General features: G+C 47.6%; 1 protein-coding gene across 1 annotated transcript in view; it reads left to right on the forward strand.

Moving 5' to 3' along the window:
• BMPER (BMP binding endothelial regulator) overlaps positions 1–17,183 on the forward strand; it is a 223,944-nt gene that overhangs the window by 153,754 nt on the left and 53,007 nt on the right. Inside the window, exon 11 of the mRNA XM_038770108.1 lies at positions 7,413–7,458. Within this exon, the coding sequence (XP_038626036.1) occupies positions 7,413–7,458 (46 nt within the window). The remainder of the gene's footprint in view (positions 1–7,412; positions 7,459–17,183) is intronic.

Raw genomic sequence — 17,183 nt, forward strand, 5'->3', positions numbered from 1 at the left:
CCCTCCCTTGTCCATCCTCACATTTTTCCTTTCCCACCTTCCAAACCCACCCCCTCACATACTTGATTCTAATAGCGCTGGCCTCGGTCCAGCCCCTAAACCAAAGCAGCTTCCGGGTGGAAGCGTCACCTTCAGAAAATCAGAGCTCTGCCTCATCAGGCACACGAGAACACCTTCAAAGTATGTTGTGAACCCATTTGATCCGCAGACTCAGATCAGATCTGCCCTCCCCGCCCCCCTGAAGCTTGAGGTGAATCTCAGAAATATTCAGACTACGTCTCCCCTTCCTGGTAGAGTCTGATTTAATTGTATTCACATCTGTTATTATTACAGACAGGAAAGTTGCTGTTTTTACTCCAGTGCCAAATGAGGTACACAAAAACAACAGCTGTGGCTATTGCACAACCGAACGAGCGGGAAGAGAAAAACTCTAATTAGTCCTGCTTTCAGAAAGCTCAGACACAAAACCGAAAACCTCCCATACACGGAGGGAAAAGAGAAAAGCAATAAATAGATTCTAACGTGGTCTGCTTATAAATATTCATAGGGAAAACTCAGATCACACGGCCTCGGGGAACCCTCCCAGCTAATGAACCCTGGCTGCCCGAGGGAGCAATAATGAACTTCCTTCTTCGGCTGGTGCCAACATGGCAGCTCCGGAAGTCTGTGCCAGCAAGTTGACACCACTTTTCTCCCTGTCACCAGGAGCTCAGCTCAGGAGTTCTCTCCTGGGGCCACAGGAGTTAACTTGCCTGCCCACTGTCTCTGGTTATCTTTGTTCCTTTTCACCCAGAGAAGGTGTATCTCTCCTTGCCTGAAAGCAGGGGTGCTCTACTGGGAAGGGCTCCTTAATAATAATAAATCATGGTACTTTGTAAGTGCTCATTGCATGCCAGGCACTGTACTAAGCGCTGGAGTGGATACAAGCAAATTGGGTTGGACGCAGTCCCTGTCCCATGTGGGGCTCACGGTCTCAATGCCCATTTTACTGATGAGGTAACTGAGGCACAGAGAAGTGCCCAAAGTAACACAGCAGACAAGCGGTGGAGCTGGGATTAGAACCCATGACCTTCAGACTCCCAGGCCCGAGCTCTCTCCATCCTCTGAGGAATTGCAGGGATCACTTCTCCCCAGATGGGAAATCGGTGCCTCCCTTCACAAGGCCTACATCCCTCTCAAGGAAAGAGCACTGGCCCGGTAGCCAGAGGACCTACGTTCTCATTCTGACTCTGCCAGTTGCTTGCTGTGTGCCCTTGGGGAAGTCACTTAACATTTCTGTTCTTCAGTTTCCTCACTGGTAAAACTGTGATTCAATACCTGCCCACCCTCCTAGTTAGACTGTGAACCTCATGTAGAGCAGAGACTATGCCTAATCTAATAATAATAATAATGGCATTTATTAATCGCTTACTATGTGCAAATCACTATTCTAAGCGCTGGGGAGGTTACAAGGTGATCAGGTTGTCCCACGGGGGGCTCCCAGTCTTCATCCCCATTTTACAGATGAGGTAACTAAGGCACAGAGAAGTTAAGTGACTTGCCCAAAGTCACACAGCTGACAGTTGGTGGAGCCAGGATTTGAACCCATGATCTCTGACTCCAAAGCCTGTGCTCTTTTCCATTGAGCCACACTGCTTATCTCGCATCTACCTCAGTGCTTCATACAGTGCTTGGCATATGGCAAATGCCTAACAAATAACATGATCATTCATTCATTCAATCATACTTATTGAGACTGTGAGCCCGTTGTTGGGTAGGGACCTTGTCTACATGCTGCCAACTTGTACTTCCCAAGCACTTAGCACAGTGTCCTGCACACAGTAAGTGCTCAATAAATACAACTGAATGAATGAATGAGTACTTACAGTGTGCAAAGCACTGAACTAAGTGCTAGGAAGAGTACGATACACAATAAACAGACACATTCCCTGCTCACAATAAGCTCACAGTCTAGAGGGGGAGACAGATATTAATACAAATAAATACACAAATAAGTTACAGGTATATACATATGTGCTGTGGGGCTGGGAAGGAAGATGAATTAAGGGAGCAAGTCAGGGCGACACAGAAGGGAGTGGGAGAAGAGGAGTGGAGTGGAGGCCTTAGTCATGGAAGGCTCAGCGTGAAGCTCCTGAGAAGTAGCGTGGCTCAGTGGAAAGAGCACGGGCTTGGGAGTCAGAGGTCATGGGTTCTAATCCTGGCTCCGCCACTTATCAGCTGTGTGACTTTGGGCAAGTCACTTAACTTCTCTGGGCCTCAGTTACCTCATCTGTAAAATGAGGATGAAGATTGTGTGAGCTGCATGTGAGACAACCTGATTACCTTGTATCTCCCCCAGCACTTAGAACAGTGCTTGGCACATAGTAAGCGCTTAACAAATACCAAAATTATTATTATTATTATTAAGGCCTCCTGGAGGAGATGTGCTTTCAACAAGGCTTTGAAATGGGGAAGAGCGATCATATGCCTGATATAAGGAGGGAGGGTATTCCAGGCCAGAGGCAGGATACGGGAGAGGTTGTCCGTGGTGAGATAAGTGAGACCGAGGTACAGTGAGAAGGTTAGCATTAGAGGAACAAATTGTGCGGGCTGTAGGATTGTATCCATTAAATTGATGCTTCCCTGTACAAGGCCTCCATGCCACTCCCTGCCCCAAAATTCGGGCTTGACCATCTTGACTCTCCCTGACGCTCTCCTCCTCAGAGCGGTTTCCCACTCCCCAGGCGTTGTGGAGGGAAACTAAGAATGGAAGCAGCGTAACTTAATGGAAAGAGCACGGGCCTGGACCGAGGGGACCTGGGTTCTAATTCAGGCTCTGCCACTTGCCTGTTGTTTGACTAGGGCAACTGACTTAATTTGTCTGTGCTTCAGTTCCCTCATCTGCAAAGTGGGGATTCAAGACCTGTCCTCCCACCCCCTTAGACTGCGAACTCCACATGGGTCAGGGACTCTGTCAACCTGCATATACTGCACCTACCCCTGCACTTAATACAGTGTTTGGGACAAAGTAGGTGCTTAACACATATTATTTTTATTGATAATATTATTATTAGGGAAGCACTCGATCAGCTTGTCCCATCCTACCTTGCCTCACGAATCTCTTTCTACGGGCCGGCCTGCACATTCCGTTCCTCTAGCGTCACTGTGCCTCTAACTCATCTATCTTGCTGCCGACCCCTTTCCCACATCCTCCCCCAGTCTGGAACTCCCTCCCCCTCCATATATGTCAGACCACCACTCTCTCCTCCTGTAAAGCAATAGTAAGATCACATCTCCTCTAAGAGGTCTTCCCTGATTAAGCCCTCTCTTCCCCCCTCGCTCTCCCTTCTGCTTCATCTATGCATTTGGATCTGTGACCTTTGGGCATTTATATATGTCCCACCATCAACCCCACAGCACTTTTGTACATACCTTTAAATTATTTACTGTGAGTTAATTATTCATATTAATATCTGTCTTCCCCTCTAGACTGTAAGCTCATTTTGGGCAGGAACGTGCCTGCTAGCTCTATTGTATTGTACTCTCCCAGGCGCTTAGAACAGTGCTCTGCATGTAGTAAGTGCTTAATAAATTGATTGAGGTTTATTCTCCCTTAAATGATGGCATTTATTAAGCGCTTACTATGTGCAAAGCACTGTTCTAAGTGCTGGGGAGGTTACAGGGTGATCAGGTTGTCCCATGGGGGGCTCACAGTCTTAATCCCCATTTTACAGATGAGGTAACTGAGGCACAGAGAAGTTAAGTGACTTGCCCAAAGACACACAGCTGACAATTGGTGGAGCTGGGATTTTAACCCCTGACCTCTGATTCCAAAGCCCGTGTTCTTTCCACCGAGCCACGCTGCTTCTCCTTAAAGGCCACACATCCTGTCATAAAGCCCTCCTCTGGCCTTGTCGACCTCCAGCTTGTCACCCTCCCCCTATGCTTTCTGAACAGTTAGCCTCTGAGGATTTAGCCAGGGCCATAAACCCACCTTGCAGATAAGACCCCACATTTTGCCAGCCCATGGTTCTTTTCACAATCTTGTCCTTTTCCTGATCTGTACAGTCCGTTGGAGATGGTTAGCAAAATAAATACATGAATATTCTGCATTCCAGGCCTCACAAAACCTTTTTATTGTCCCCGGATATTCCGGCAAGCAGTCTTTATAACTTCAGAGCTTTCGTGACCACATTCTGCCTCCTAAAACCCCTCATAATCAGGCTCCTTCATGCCCTGGGCTATGAGCTCTGGAGGTCGATGACTCTGGGAAGATTCCCAACCTTCTTATTAAGGAAAATCCCTAGAGCCTGGGGATTTGTGTTTACATGAGGGGAGGTTTCTATCCTGATGGTATTTATTAAGTGCTCACTAGATACTTAGCACTGGAGTAAATACAAGATGATCAGATCAGAATTGGTCACTGTATCACACAGGGTTAAGGATTGCAAACTTGCTTTAGGCAGGTGATTTACATCTCCTCCCCCTGGAGAAGGAGAGAGGTTTATATGGGAAATGGAGGACCTGATTTCTAATTCTGCTTTCCGACTTACCTGCTGGGCAACCTTATGCAAGTCACCTAATTCTCTGTGTCGCAGTTTTCTCACCTTTAAAATGGGGATGAAATACCTATTCTCCCTTCCCTTTAGACTGCAAGCCCCATTTAGGATAGGGACTGTGAACAATCTGATTGTCTTGTATCTACTCCATACCTTAGTTCAGTGCTTGGCACAGAATAAGCATTTAACAAATTCCATTTCTATCATTATCATTGTTACGGTCATTGTACAGATGAAGAATCAAAAGGTCAGGGAGATGAAGTGACCCCCTGCCCCAGCGTTCCCCCTAGGGTATTGATGCCTACTGATAGATAGTGGAGAACCCAGGGACGGCTGGAAAATTACTCACTTTTACCAAACTCACAACTGCCCTGGCTCTGGTGGGCAGAAATGATTTCGTAATGGGTAACATGCTGCTTTCCGCAGGAAGGAAATTTGAATAACCCAGTTGGAATCGCTGATATCCCACTGGTGGATGGATAATTGCCTCGGGAAGAAGTTCATTACCAAGTCCCTCTGCTGGCTAATAGAACCAAAACCCTGGGCCTCATTCTCCCTACTGTTTCTCCCACTGCCAACCTCACTCTCACCCCCTCCCTCCCACCTGCAACTCCCTCCCGACTTCACATCCGGAAGACCAACATTCTTGCCATCTTCAAAGCCCTTCTGAAAGCTCATCACATCCAGGAGGCCTTTCCTGATTCATCTCTCATCTCTCTATCCCATTCCCCGTACTTCCACATCACCTAAGCAATTGGCTCCTCACTCTCCCCGCTTCCTCTGGTAGCACTTACGTACCTATCTTTAAACAGCATGGTGGTGTGGATAGAGCACGAGCTTGGTAGTCAGAAGGACCTGGGTTCTAATCCCAGCCCCTCCACTTGTCTGCTGTGTGACCTTGGGCAAGTCAATTCACTTCTCTGGTCCTCCAGTTACCTCATCTGTAAAGTGGGGATTGAGACTGTGAGCCCCATATTGGACATAGACTGTGTCCAAACTGATTTGCTTGTATCCACCCCAGAGCTTAGCACAGTGCCTGGCACTTGTAAGTGCTTAACAAATACCATAATCATTATTATTATCATTCTGCTGCCTGTATTTAATTTTTAAGTCTGTTGTCCCCCATTAGACTGCAAGCTTCTTGAGGAGAAGGGGTCATGCCTAGAGAAGCAGCGTGGCTCAGTGGAAAGAGCGCGGGCTTTGGAGTCAGAGGTCATGGGTTTAAATCCCGGCTCTGCCAATTGTCAGCTATGTGACTTTGGGCAAGTCAACTTAACTTCTCTGTGCCTCAGTTACCTCATCTGTAAAATAGGGATTAAGACTGTGAGCCCCCCGTGGGACAACCTGATCACCTTGTAACCTCCCCAGCACTTAGAACAGTGCTTTGCACATAGTAAGTGCTTAATAAATGCCATTATTATTATTATTATTATTATTATTATTAATTCTCTTGTGCTTTCCCAAGTGCTACCACCTCACTTCCCACCATTATATTTATATATCTGCACTCTCCCAAGCGCTTAAAGATAATAATAATGGTTGAGATATTGGTTTAGTGCTTATTCTGTGCCAAACACTGTACTAAGAGCTAGGGTAGATACAAGATAATGACGGCCCACATGAGACTCACATTCTAAGTATGAGAGAGGACAGGTATTGATAATCCCTATTTTGCAGATGAGGGAACTGAGGCACAGAGAAGTTAGTGACTTGCCCAAGGTCACACAGCAGGTATGTGGCAGAGCCCAAAGTAGAATACGGGCCCTCTGACTCCCAGGCTCATGCTCGCTTCACTAGGTCATGCTGCTTTTGATACTATTGATTGATTGATTGGAAGCCCCTGGCTCATTAATAACTGTAGCATTTGTCAATAATAGTAACTGTGGTATTTGTTAAGTGCTTACTACGTGCCAGGCCCTGTTCTAAGCTGTCGGATGGATTCCAGTAACTTGGGTTGGACACAGTCCCTGTTCCAGATGGGACTTGGCCTTAATCCCCATTTTACAAATGAAGAAACTGAGACACAGAGAAGTGAAGTGACTTGCCCAAGGTCACACAGCAGACAAGTGGTGGAGCTGGGATAGGAAACCATGTCCTTCTGTCTCCCAGGCCCATGCTCTAGCCACTAGGCAATGCTGCATCTCTTCGGGACAGTGCTTTGCACCCAATAGGGCTCACTAAAAACCATTGATTAATTGTTTTTTTATGCTATTTTTAAGCACTTACTCTGTGTCAAGTGCTGTTCTAAGCGCTGGGGAAGATACAAGTTAATCAGGTTGGACATAGTCCCTGTCCCACTCAAGGTTCACCATCTAGATGGGAGGGAGGACAGGTATTGAATCCCTGTTTTACAGATAAAGTAACTGAGGCACAGGGAAGTTGAGTGACTTGCCTAAGGTCACAAAATAGGTAAGTGATGAAGCCTGGATTAGAACCCAGGTCGCCCACCTCCCGAGTCCATGCTATTTCCACTGGGCCACGCTTCTTCACATACTTCTGGTTGATTGATTAATTGGAAATCCCCAGTCCTGCCCACATTTCTACAAAAATTGGAGCTAGAGGTGTGCTGTGCCACAAGAAGGGGCTCAGGATGCTGTCAGGGAAAAGATGTGAGTCTTAAGGGTCACCATCTTTCCTTATAGTGAGAGTCCAAAGCCAGCCAAGTTCTTTGAAGTTTAATGTCTCACTCAGAAGGACGTTCTGGATCGCCGAGTCTGGGTTTAGAACTAGTTTCCCAGAAGCGGTGGCCTCATTCTCACCTCTGTCCCTACAGCCCAAGAACTGATTTCAAATGTTTATCTAGGCTCAGCGCAAACCCAGCCAACTTGATAAAACCTGCCACTAAAAGCCATCTCTTGTTTCTCTCTGCTCCAGGGTAAAATTCTGAACCAAAAAGGATGCTGCCCCATATGCACTGAAAGTGAGTAAGTTCTCGTCGTCTTTCTCCCTAGTAGTCGTGAAGTTCAAACTCTTACAAGGATGGTGATTATGTCCACTTAACTCCTGGAGCTGGGGGTGGGACTGACCAGCCAGGGAGTTCCAGGCAAAGCCAATCTGGAGGCCCCCAGAGAAACACGTCTCAGACAAATGAAAGAAAAAGCTTCTGTTGCCGGCGAGCTTGAGTTATGGGCATTTGTTGTTGCAGGAGGTCAGAGAGGCAAACTGCCTGATGAGATCTTAAAGAGGATGAGATAACTCTTAACGTCCATTTCAGCGGGGAACGGCATTTTCAGACAGACCAGTCGAGACCCCAGACTTGGTAAACCCAGCCTAATGCACCCCAGAAGGGCCGTTTTTCCAACCTTGTAAAATCTGATTGCTGCATTTTCCCCTCCCGTTTAAGGGAGACATTCAGCCTTGTGGTGGCCAGAGGAGAATTCCAAGAGGCCAGGCCCTGACTGTGTGTTAAGATGCAGAGTCATTTGCAGCTATGATAAGTACCTGTAAATACCTGTTCTCCCTCCAACTTAGTTTGTGAGTCCCATAGGACAGGGACTGTGTCCAACCTGATTATCGTGTTTTTCCCAGAGCAGTGCTTGGCACATAGTAAGTACTTAGCAAATATCATCATTATTATTATTGCTATTATTACGATCCCAGGCACTATACTTAAAGATGTTTCCTCAGAGGGTGCAACCTGCAAACCCTGGCTTCACCCTTCACTTCATGCCGCCCTTTCTCTTCCATGTCTCTGTGCCAGTGGGTACACAGAGGGAGGCAAGCTTCAGAAGGAATCCAGCCTATTCTGAACCATTAATCAGATTTGTTGTCTCCTCAATAATAACAACTGTGGTATTTGTTAAGAGCTTACTCTGTGCCAAGAACTGTACTAAGCACAGGTGTAGATACAAGATAATCAGGTCAGACACAATTCTCTCTCCCACTCAAGGCTCTAAGTAGGAGGGAGAACAGGAATTTTGCAGGTGAGATAACTGAGACACAGAAAAGTTGAGTGACTTGCCCAAGGTCACACAGCAAATAAAACCCAGGTCCTTAGTCTCCCAGGCCCGGTACTCTTTCCACTAGGCCATGCAGCTTCTCAACCTGCTGGAAGTCAGCAGAGTAAATGGTAGAGGAGCCACTCAGCACCCAAAAATGGAGCTCCCAGAAATTTATCTCTGATTATTCAAAGAAGGAAGGGCTGGGAAGGGCCAGGAGTGGTGGGTAGCCTAACCAGGTGGGAAAATGCCATACCACACTTCATTCCTGGGAGAAAAGCCATCCTCGGGTACAAGGCTGGGTCTCCCTGAATAATAATTGTCGTATTTGTTAAGCTCTTACTGTGTGCCAGACATTGTAATAATAATGATAATAATAATAATTATGGTATTTGTTAAGCACTTACCATGTGCCAGGCACTGTCCTAAGTGCTGGGGTGGATACAAGTAAATTGGGTGGACACAGTCCCTGTCCCATGTGGGGCTCACCGTCTCGATCCCCATATTACAGATGAGGTAACTGAGGCACCGAGAAGTGAAGTGATTTGCCGAAAGTCACACAGCAGACAAGTGTAGGGGCCGGGATTAGGACCCAGGTCCTTCTGACTCCCGGGCCCGGGCACCATCCGCTAGGCTGCACTGCTTTTCTGTACCCAGCGCTTAGAACAGTGCTTTGCACTTTGCGCTTAACAAATCCCATCATTATTATTACTCTGGTCTGACCTGGTGAAGGTGTGTGGCCCTTGCAGAAGCCAGGGGCTGGGCTGGGCAGGGCTTGCTGAAGTCAGAATTTCCTAGCTGGTTGGTCTTAATTATAATAATCAATCAATCTTGCTTACTGTGTGTGGAGCAAGGTACTGAATGCTTAGGAGAATACAGTACGATAGAATTGCTAGACGTGTTTCCTGTCTACAAGAAGCTTGCAGTCTACAGGGAGATAATAACAATGATAAATGTGGTATTTGTTAAGCACTGATTATGTGCCAAGCCCTGTATTTATGTTCCAAGCATACTGGAAACAGTCCCTCATCTTCATAGAGCTCACAGTCCAAGCAGGAGAGAGAACAAGTACTGAATCCCCATTTTGCAGGTGAGGAAACTGAAGCCATAGGGAAGTTGTGATTTGCCCAAGGTCACACGGCAGTGAAGTGGTGGAGCTGGGATTAGAACTCATGTCCTCTGACTCCCAGGCTCTTTGAGCCAAACCATTTTGGCCACCTCCATTGGCTCAGAGACACTTGGAGAGATTTTGGAGTTGGGGGCTTCATCAGGAAGGCAACCCTGTGGATGCATCGAGACCCAAACTGCTGCCCCGTTCATTCCCTGTCAAAGTGATGACCACCGTCCGATTCTCCCAGACTGACCGAGGCGGTCAACTAGGGCTGAACCCATGTCCGAGCTGAGACAATGAGAGACCCACTTAGTCCACCAGAAAAGTGAGCGGTCCCCCTGCATCAAACCCAGGCCAACAGGTTCATCCTCAGACCCCATGCTGGTTTAGGCAGAGCAATAAATCTTATACCTTTCTAAAGACTCAAACCATCTTGGACTAGTCTACCAGGGTACTAGACTCATATCCTAGCCTGATGGTGAGCTGTGACCCTTGACCCCTGTAGCCTACAACCCCTTAAGGATACTGAAAATGTTTAGTGTCAGAAAAATCTGAGGGTGAAATTGGCAGTGACTCACAGCCCCACAGAATCAAGGGACTTGAATGGGCTCTATCTGTGGTTGGCAACTGTGCTGTGGGGGAAGGGATGGAAGGGAATTTCATTTGGAAAGGGAGAGATTCCCTCTGAGACCTGTCCCCAAGGAATTATGAAAGTGTTCTCGGCATCCAATCCCCCTGGCCATCCCCTGCTCTTTCTTTTCCAAATGGAAGGAATTAGGTTCAGTTGGAACAGCCTTGCGAAAAAATACTTCAAGCAATCCAAATGAACTTCCTAAAACTTGTGTGCAGGCAAGACATCCTGCAGAGCAAGAATGCAGGTCTGCAAAACCTGCCCACCTCGCTTATCCGGGAGTCCGGGCCTGGGTGTGGTGCCCTCATCAACTGCTGGGGAACGGGTACCTGTCATCCCGGGGTCCGGCCAGCCACCTTAGGAAAAGCTGCCCCAATAGATGGGGTGGCAGAGGTTGGGGGGACCCCAGTAGCCTCAGCAGAGCCCTTCCCTTGCACCCTACCCACCCTCACCCCCAACTCTGCCCAGTCAGAAGTGTGCAGAGATGCCCGGGATACAAGTGTGAGAGTGGAGAAGCAGCGTGGCTCAGTGGAAAGAGCCCGGGCTTTGGAGTCAGAGGTCATGGGTTCAAATCCCGGCTCTGCCAATTGTCAGCTGTGTGACTTTGGGAAAGTCACTTCTCTGTGCCTCAGTTCCCTCATCTGTAAAATGGGGATTAAGACTGTGAACTCCCTGTGGGACAATCTGATCACCTTGTAACCTCCCCAGCGCTTAGAACAGTGCTTTGCACATAGTAAGCGCTTAATAAATACCATTATTATTATTATCTGGGTGCTGGCACAGTGCCTGGTAACCTCCAGAGCCTCCTTCTGTTCGAAGCCCGAGACCAAGGATGCACAGACTCAGGCAGTTGGCTCTGGCCCAGGCAATAGCAGAGCTCCACTTCAATTCAGCAGAGGGATAAGGTGACTACGAAGCAGCCCTGTGGTAGGGAACAGAGAGACAGAGAAAGAGAGAGAGGAAAAAAAGTAAAGAAAGAAAGAGAGAAATGAGAGAGAGAGAGAGAGAGAGAGAGAGAAAGAGCTTCTGTTGGAAATCCAGTGCCCTGAACAGCCAATGCCAAAATAAACCCGGAATTGGGGGCTTTAGGGAGGTCAAGCAGTCCACAGGGAACTAGTCCACAGTGCCTTCGTTACTACCTCTCCACATACATACTATATACATGCTACTTACATACTACATACCTACAGTTGAGGTATATGTCTGTATATAGCGGCTTCCCCTCTTTTTTTCTTTTGATGTTATTTGTTAAGAACTTACTCTTTACAAGGCACTGAACTAAGTGCTGGTGTAGATATAAGCTAATCAAGTTGGACACAATCCCTGCCCCACATGGGGTTCACAGTATTAATTCTCATTTTGCAATGAGATGACTGAGGCCCAGATAAATTAAGTGACTTGTCCAAAGTCACACTGCAGACAAGTGGCAGATCCAGGATTAGAACCCGGTTACTTCTGACTCGCAGACTCATGTTCTATCCACTAGGCTACATACTAACCTACTATTGAGGTGTATGTCTGTGCATGTCTATTTATAAACCAAGCACCTGTACATATTATACACATACATATAGAAACCATACCTCATGTACATGAGAAGCAGGGTTGCTCAGTGGAAAGAGCCTGGGCTTGGGAGTCAGAGGTCATGTGTTCTAATGCCAGCTCTGCCACTTGTCAGTTGTGTGACTTTGGGCAAGTCCCTTAACTTCTCTGTGCCTCAGTTACCTCATCTGTAAAATGGGGATTAAGACTGTGAGCCTTACATGGGACAACCTGATCACCTTGTATCCCCACCCAGGACTTAGAACAGTGCTTGGCACACAGTAAATGCTTAACAAATGCCATTACTATATATTAAGAATATATAAAAAATACACACATTATGCACACATTCTATATGTGTGTGTATATCTATATATATATGTATATATAATCAAACAGTGGAATTTACTGAGCCCCTACTGTGTGCAGAACACGGTTCTAAGTATTTAAAAGAGATGGTGTGCATGTTCCCTGCCCAGAATGAGCTTACAGTCTAGATTGACATTAATATATATTAATAATATATAGATATGTAGATATAGATAAACTATACCCTCAGGTGTGTGTGTATATATATATATATATATATATATATATATATATATATAAATCCCCATTACCTAGCAATATCCCTATTTGAAGAAGATTCCCAATGGGAAGGAGTCACAATCGGGTGAGGGGTGGCTGAAGAGATAAATATGGGAGGTGGGTTCTCTCTCTCTCTCTCTCTCTCTCTCTCTCTCTCTCTCTCTCTCTCTCTCTCTCTCTCTCTCTCTCTCTCTCTCTCTCTCTCTCTCTCTCTCCCTCCCTCTCCCTCTCTCTCTCCCTCTCTCTCCCCCTCTCCCTCCCTCTCTCTCCCTCTCCCTCTCCCCCGCCACCCCAGAGCTGTTTTGGCTTTTGACCTTGATCTCACAATCCTCTGCTGCCAAGCTTTCAGGAAATGCCCAATTCCTGGGTTGCAGGGGCATCAGATGAGGTGGCAACCAGGTTCATCTTCAGGACTGGTTCAAGGTTAATTGTTTCCCCTCTTTTTTAAGGTATTTGTTAGCACCTACTATGTGTGGGGCACTGTACTAAGCGCTAGGATAGATACAAGCTAATCAGGTTGGACATAGTCCCAGTCCCACATGGGGCTTATAGTGCCAATCCCCATTTTACACATGACATAACTGAGGCAAAGAGCAATGAAGTGACTTGCCTAAGGTTATTCAGCAAAGTGACAAAGCTGGGATTAGAACCCAGATACTTCTCTCAGGCCCATGCTCTATCCACGAGGCAACACTTCTTTCTCTCTCCTCTCTTCCCTTTCCCTCCACTTTTCTTGTGCAACTGGCCCCGGCCGCAGTTTAGGTTGGTCTGAACAACGCCTGGCTCAGCGACCCTTCCAGGGCACAGGTGTTGCTCAACAAACCACACAGCCTCCTGGGTGGAAAAATCAATCAGTCAATCAATCAAGGGCATACATTGAGTGCTTACTGCACTTAGTACTTGGGGAAGTCCAATAGAGTTGGTTGACAAGATCCCTCCCCTCAAGGAGCTTACGGGGCCCTGAAATAAATTTCAGAAAGGGGAAGCGGTATCCATTCCTTTCAGCAAAAGGAAGGGCAGAAGCTGGTATTTCTTCCCTCCTCTGAGGTCTGTTTGGCTTGGCCGCCTCCAGCTTGCTTCAGGCCAGCCCAGGAGAGCGAGACCCAGCATCTGGACATCTTGGCCACAGCTCGCTCCACTGAGTCCTGAGAGAGCGATCACGGGAAGCCGAAGCGTTGGGTTTCTCTTTGTTCCCACTGCCGCTCTAGCCGCCTCTGCTAGAGAAGCAGATTTTCCAACTCCGGGCTTCTCGATTTCAGGCCGTCTCTCCCACCCCCGCCAGTCCCCCCCAAACCTCAATTCCTCTCAGGGGACCTGGCTGGCGGCCTAGCCGGGACCAGGCAGGCTAAACAGGGTGTCCTGCTCCTCTCGCTCTGGGGGAGGGGGTGATTATGGGACTGAAACAACTGGCTGCACTCAGGCACCTCAGTTTTTATTGGAATCCTTGTGGGCCACACAGCTGCCCACGTGCACAGTGAAATCCCCACAAGTCCACAGGCGTTATTCCGGGCTGGAACCCATCATCTTGTTGATCTGGATTTCACATAGACTGACCTCTAACTGCCTCTCCCCCATCCCTCCCATGGATTGAGGTGACCCCGATGTCTCCGTCAGTGACTGAGATCTCTGCCTGCTCTGATTCTGGGTTCCCTGTGATTGGAGAAGTTGGCCAGAAGTCTGGATGTCTGCCCTATGCTCCCCACTCTGCTCCCACCCATCAGGGATATCCAAATAATAATGATTGTGGTATTTGTTAAGTGCTTACTATGTGCCAAGCACTGTACTAAGCAATGGGGTAGGTACAAGCAAATTGAGTTGGACACAGTCCTTGTCATTCATTCATTCGTTCATTCAATCATATTTATTGAGCACTTACTGTGTGCAGAGCACTATACTAAGCACTTAGGAAGTAAAAGTCGGCAACATATAGAGACGGTCCCTACCCAACAACGGACTCGCAGTCTAGAAGACTGTCCCCTGTCCCATGTGGGGCTCACAGTTTCAATCCCCATTTTACAGATGAGGTAACTGAGGTACAGAGAAGTGAAGTGACTTGCCCAAGGTCGCACAGCGGACAAGTGGCAGAGCCAGGATTAGAACCCATGACCTTCTGACCCCCAGGCCAGTGCTCTGTCCCAGATCATGATCAGGGCATCCTCTATGGATGCCCCTACTGCCCCTTGACCACAAGACCCTATTAATAGAAAGCCATTAGCTTTTCTGAAAGGAGCTGGCTTTGCTGCACCATAATAATAGTATTATTGTTAGTATTATTATTATTATTATCATATCTATTGAGTGCTTGTTATGTGCCAAACCCTGTACTAATCACTGTGGTAGATGTAGGTTTATCAGGCTGGACACAATCCCTGTCCCACAGTTTAGGGAGGGAGACCAAGTATGCAAGCCCATTACACAGATGAGGAAACTGAGGCACAGAGAAGTTAAGTGACTTGCCCAAGTCATCCAATAGGTAAGTGATGGAGCCAGGATTAGAACCTCCATCTCCCAGCTGTGTGCTCTTTCTAGAAGACCACACAGCCTGAATAGACTGCACCCTCATACAGATGCTGTGGACTCAGCCTTTAGTTTAGCCCGCAGCTGGCAGCGTTGCCTTTGATGACCTTTGCCACTGCCTCTGACTCCAACCTCAGGAATAGCCATGAGCGACTGTCAGGGGAAAGAGAAGAGAGGCAGAGAGCGGGGCCTGCCTCCTTTGCAATGCCCAGATTCCCTGGAACAGGCTGATCGGCAAAGGAAGAATTCCTCCCCAGAATGGAACTCATCTGCCTCAGGGGCTGTTGCAGGTCTTGGAAATGTAGGGTGGTTGTTTGCAGAATGGATCCTCTTCTTTGAGTGGCAGAAGTTGGAAAACGTGGAAAGAGCCCTGGGACCTACGCTCTAATTCTGACGCTGCCAGTTGCTTGCTGTGTGCCCTTGGGGGAAGTCACCAAACATTTCTGTTCTTCAGTTTCCTCACTGGTAAAACTGGAATTCAAGACCTGCCCACCCTCCTACTTAGACTGTGAGCCTTATGTAGACAGAGACTATGCCCAATCTAATTATCTCGTACCTACCCCAATGCTTAGTACAGTGCTTGGCTTATGGCAAGTGCTTCACAAATAGCATGATCATTCATTCATTCGATCATATTTATTGAGCACTTACTGTGCACAAAGCACCGAAGTAAGTGCTTGGGAGAAGAGGAGTCTCCACTCCTCTTAGTGGCTTAGTCATGGAAGGCCTCCTGGAGGAGATGTGCCTTCAACATGGCTTCGAAGTGGGGGAGAGCGATTATCTGCCTGATATGAGGAGGGTGGGTGTTTCTGACCAGAGGCAGAATGTGGGTGAGAGGTTGGCGGCAAGTTAGACGAGATCGAGGTACAGTGAGAAGGTTTAGCATTAGAGGAACAAATTGTGAGGGCTGGGTTGTAGAAGGAGAGTATCCATCCATTCATCCATTCATTCATTCGATTGTATTTACTGAGCACTTACTGTGTGCAGAGCACTGTACTATGCACTTGGAAAGTATAATTCAGCAATAGAGAGAGACAACCCTTGTCCATACCGGGCTTGCAGTATAGAAGAGGGGAGACAGACATCAAAGCAAGTAAAAAGGCATCAATATAAATAAATAGAACTATAGATATATAGACATCAAAACAAGTAACATCTATATAAATAAATAGAATTATGGTTAGGTACATATATGCACAAGTCCTGTTGGGTGGGGAAAGGAGGTTAGAACAAAGGGAGTGAGTCGGGGTGACACAGAGGGGAGGGAGAACTGAGGAAAATGGGGGCTTAGCCTGGGAAGGTCTCTTGGAGGAGGTGAGCCTTCAGTAGGGCTTTGAAAGGGGGGAGTGTGATTGGAGGACTTAAGGAGTAAGGACGTTCCAGGCCAGAGGTAGGACATGGGCCAGTGTTCGATGGTGGGACAGGTGAGAACGAGACCCAGAGATAAGGTTAGCACTAGAAGAGCAGAGTGTGGGGGTTGGCATGCAGAAGGAGAGAAGGGAAGTGAGGAAAGAAGGGGCAAGGTGATGGAGATCTCTGAAGCCAATAGTGAGGAGTTTTTATTTTATATGGAGGTTGATACGCAACCACTGGAGATTTTTGAGGAGCGGGACAGGAGGATGACATGCCCAGAAAGTTTCTGTAGAAAGATAATCTGGGCTGCAGAATGAAGTACGGACCGAAGTGGGGAGAGACAGGAGGTTGGGAGGTCAGAAAAGAGTCTGTTGCAGTAATCCAGTCAGGATAGGATGAGTGATTGTACTAACGTGGTAGCAGTTTGGATCGAGACGAAAGTGCAGATCTTGGCGATGTTAACGAGGTGAGGTAGGAGGGGGCAATGATCCTTATTGTAATTATTGTTACTTGCCACTCTTAGGGATAAAGGTTCTGTCAGGGAGAGACCTCAGATAACCAGGCCCAAATGCCAGATTGCTGGCATTCCCAGCAGTTTCAGCCAGGCATCAGAAAGGTCATCTCCCCACCCCAACCTCCCCTGTTGACCCAGAGCTGAGTCAGGGGAGCCCTGATCCAGGACTAACTCTGTTGGTTTTGGGGCCCCAGAGCTAGCTCAGATTCCGTGGTCCGCTCTCAGGCAGGGGAGGGATCGCAGGTTGATTAACCCCACACCCGGTGGGCAGAGCAGAGAGGGTGGTCCGTTCCCCACAGTGATGATGGGGCTGCATCCGGGGCCAGAGGGGCCAATTCCCACCCTGATCCGACCATGCTGGCAACAGCTGGCTTTGTCTCCAGAAGGTTACCTAGGCTCTGGAATAAAAGCTATGCACTCAAACTCTCCCAGACACCTGAAACTCTGTTTT

Source organism: Tachyglossus aculeatus, chromosome 2 (assembly GCF_015852505.1).
Source record: "Tachyglossus aculeatus isolate mTacAcu1 chromosome 2, mTacAcu1.pri, whole genome shotgun sequence".
Taxonomy (NCBI): Eukaryota; Metazoa; Chordata; class Mammalia; order Monotremata; family Tachyglossidae; genus Tachyglossus; species Tachyglossus aculeatus.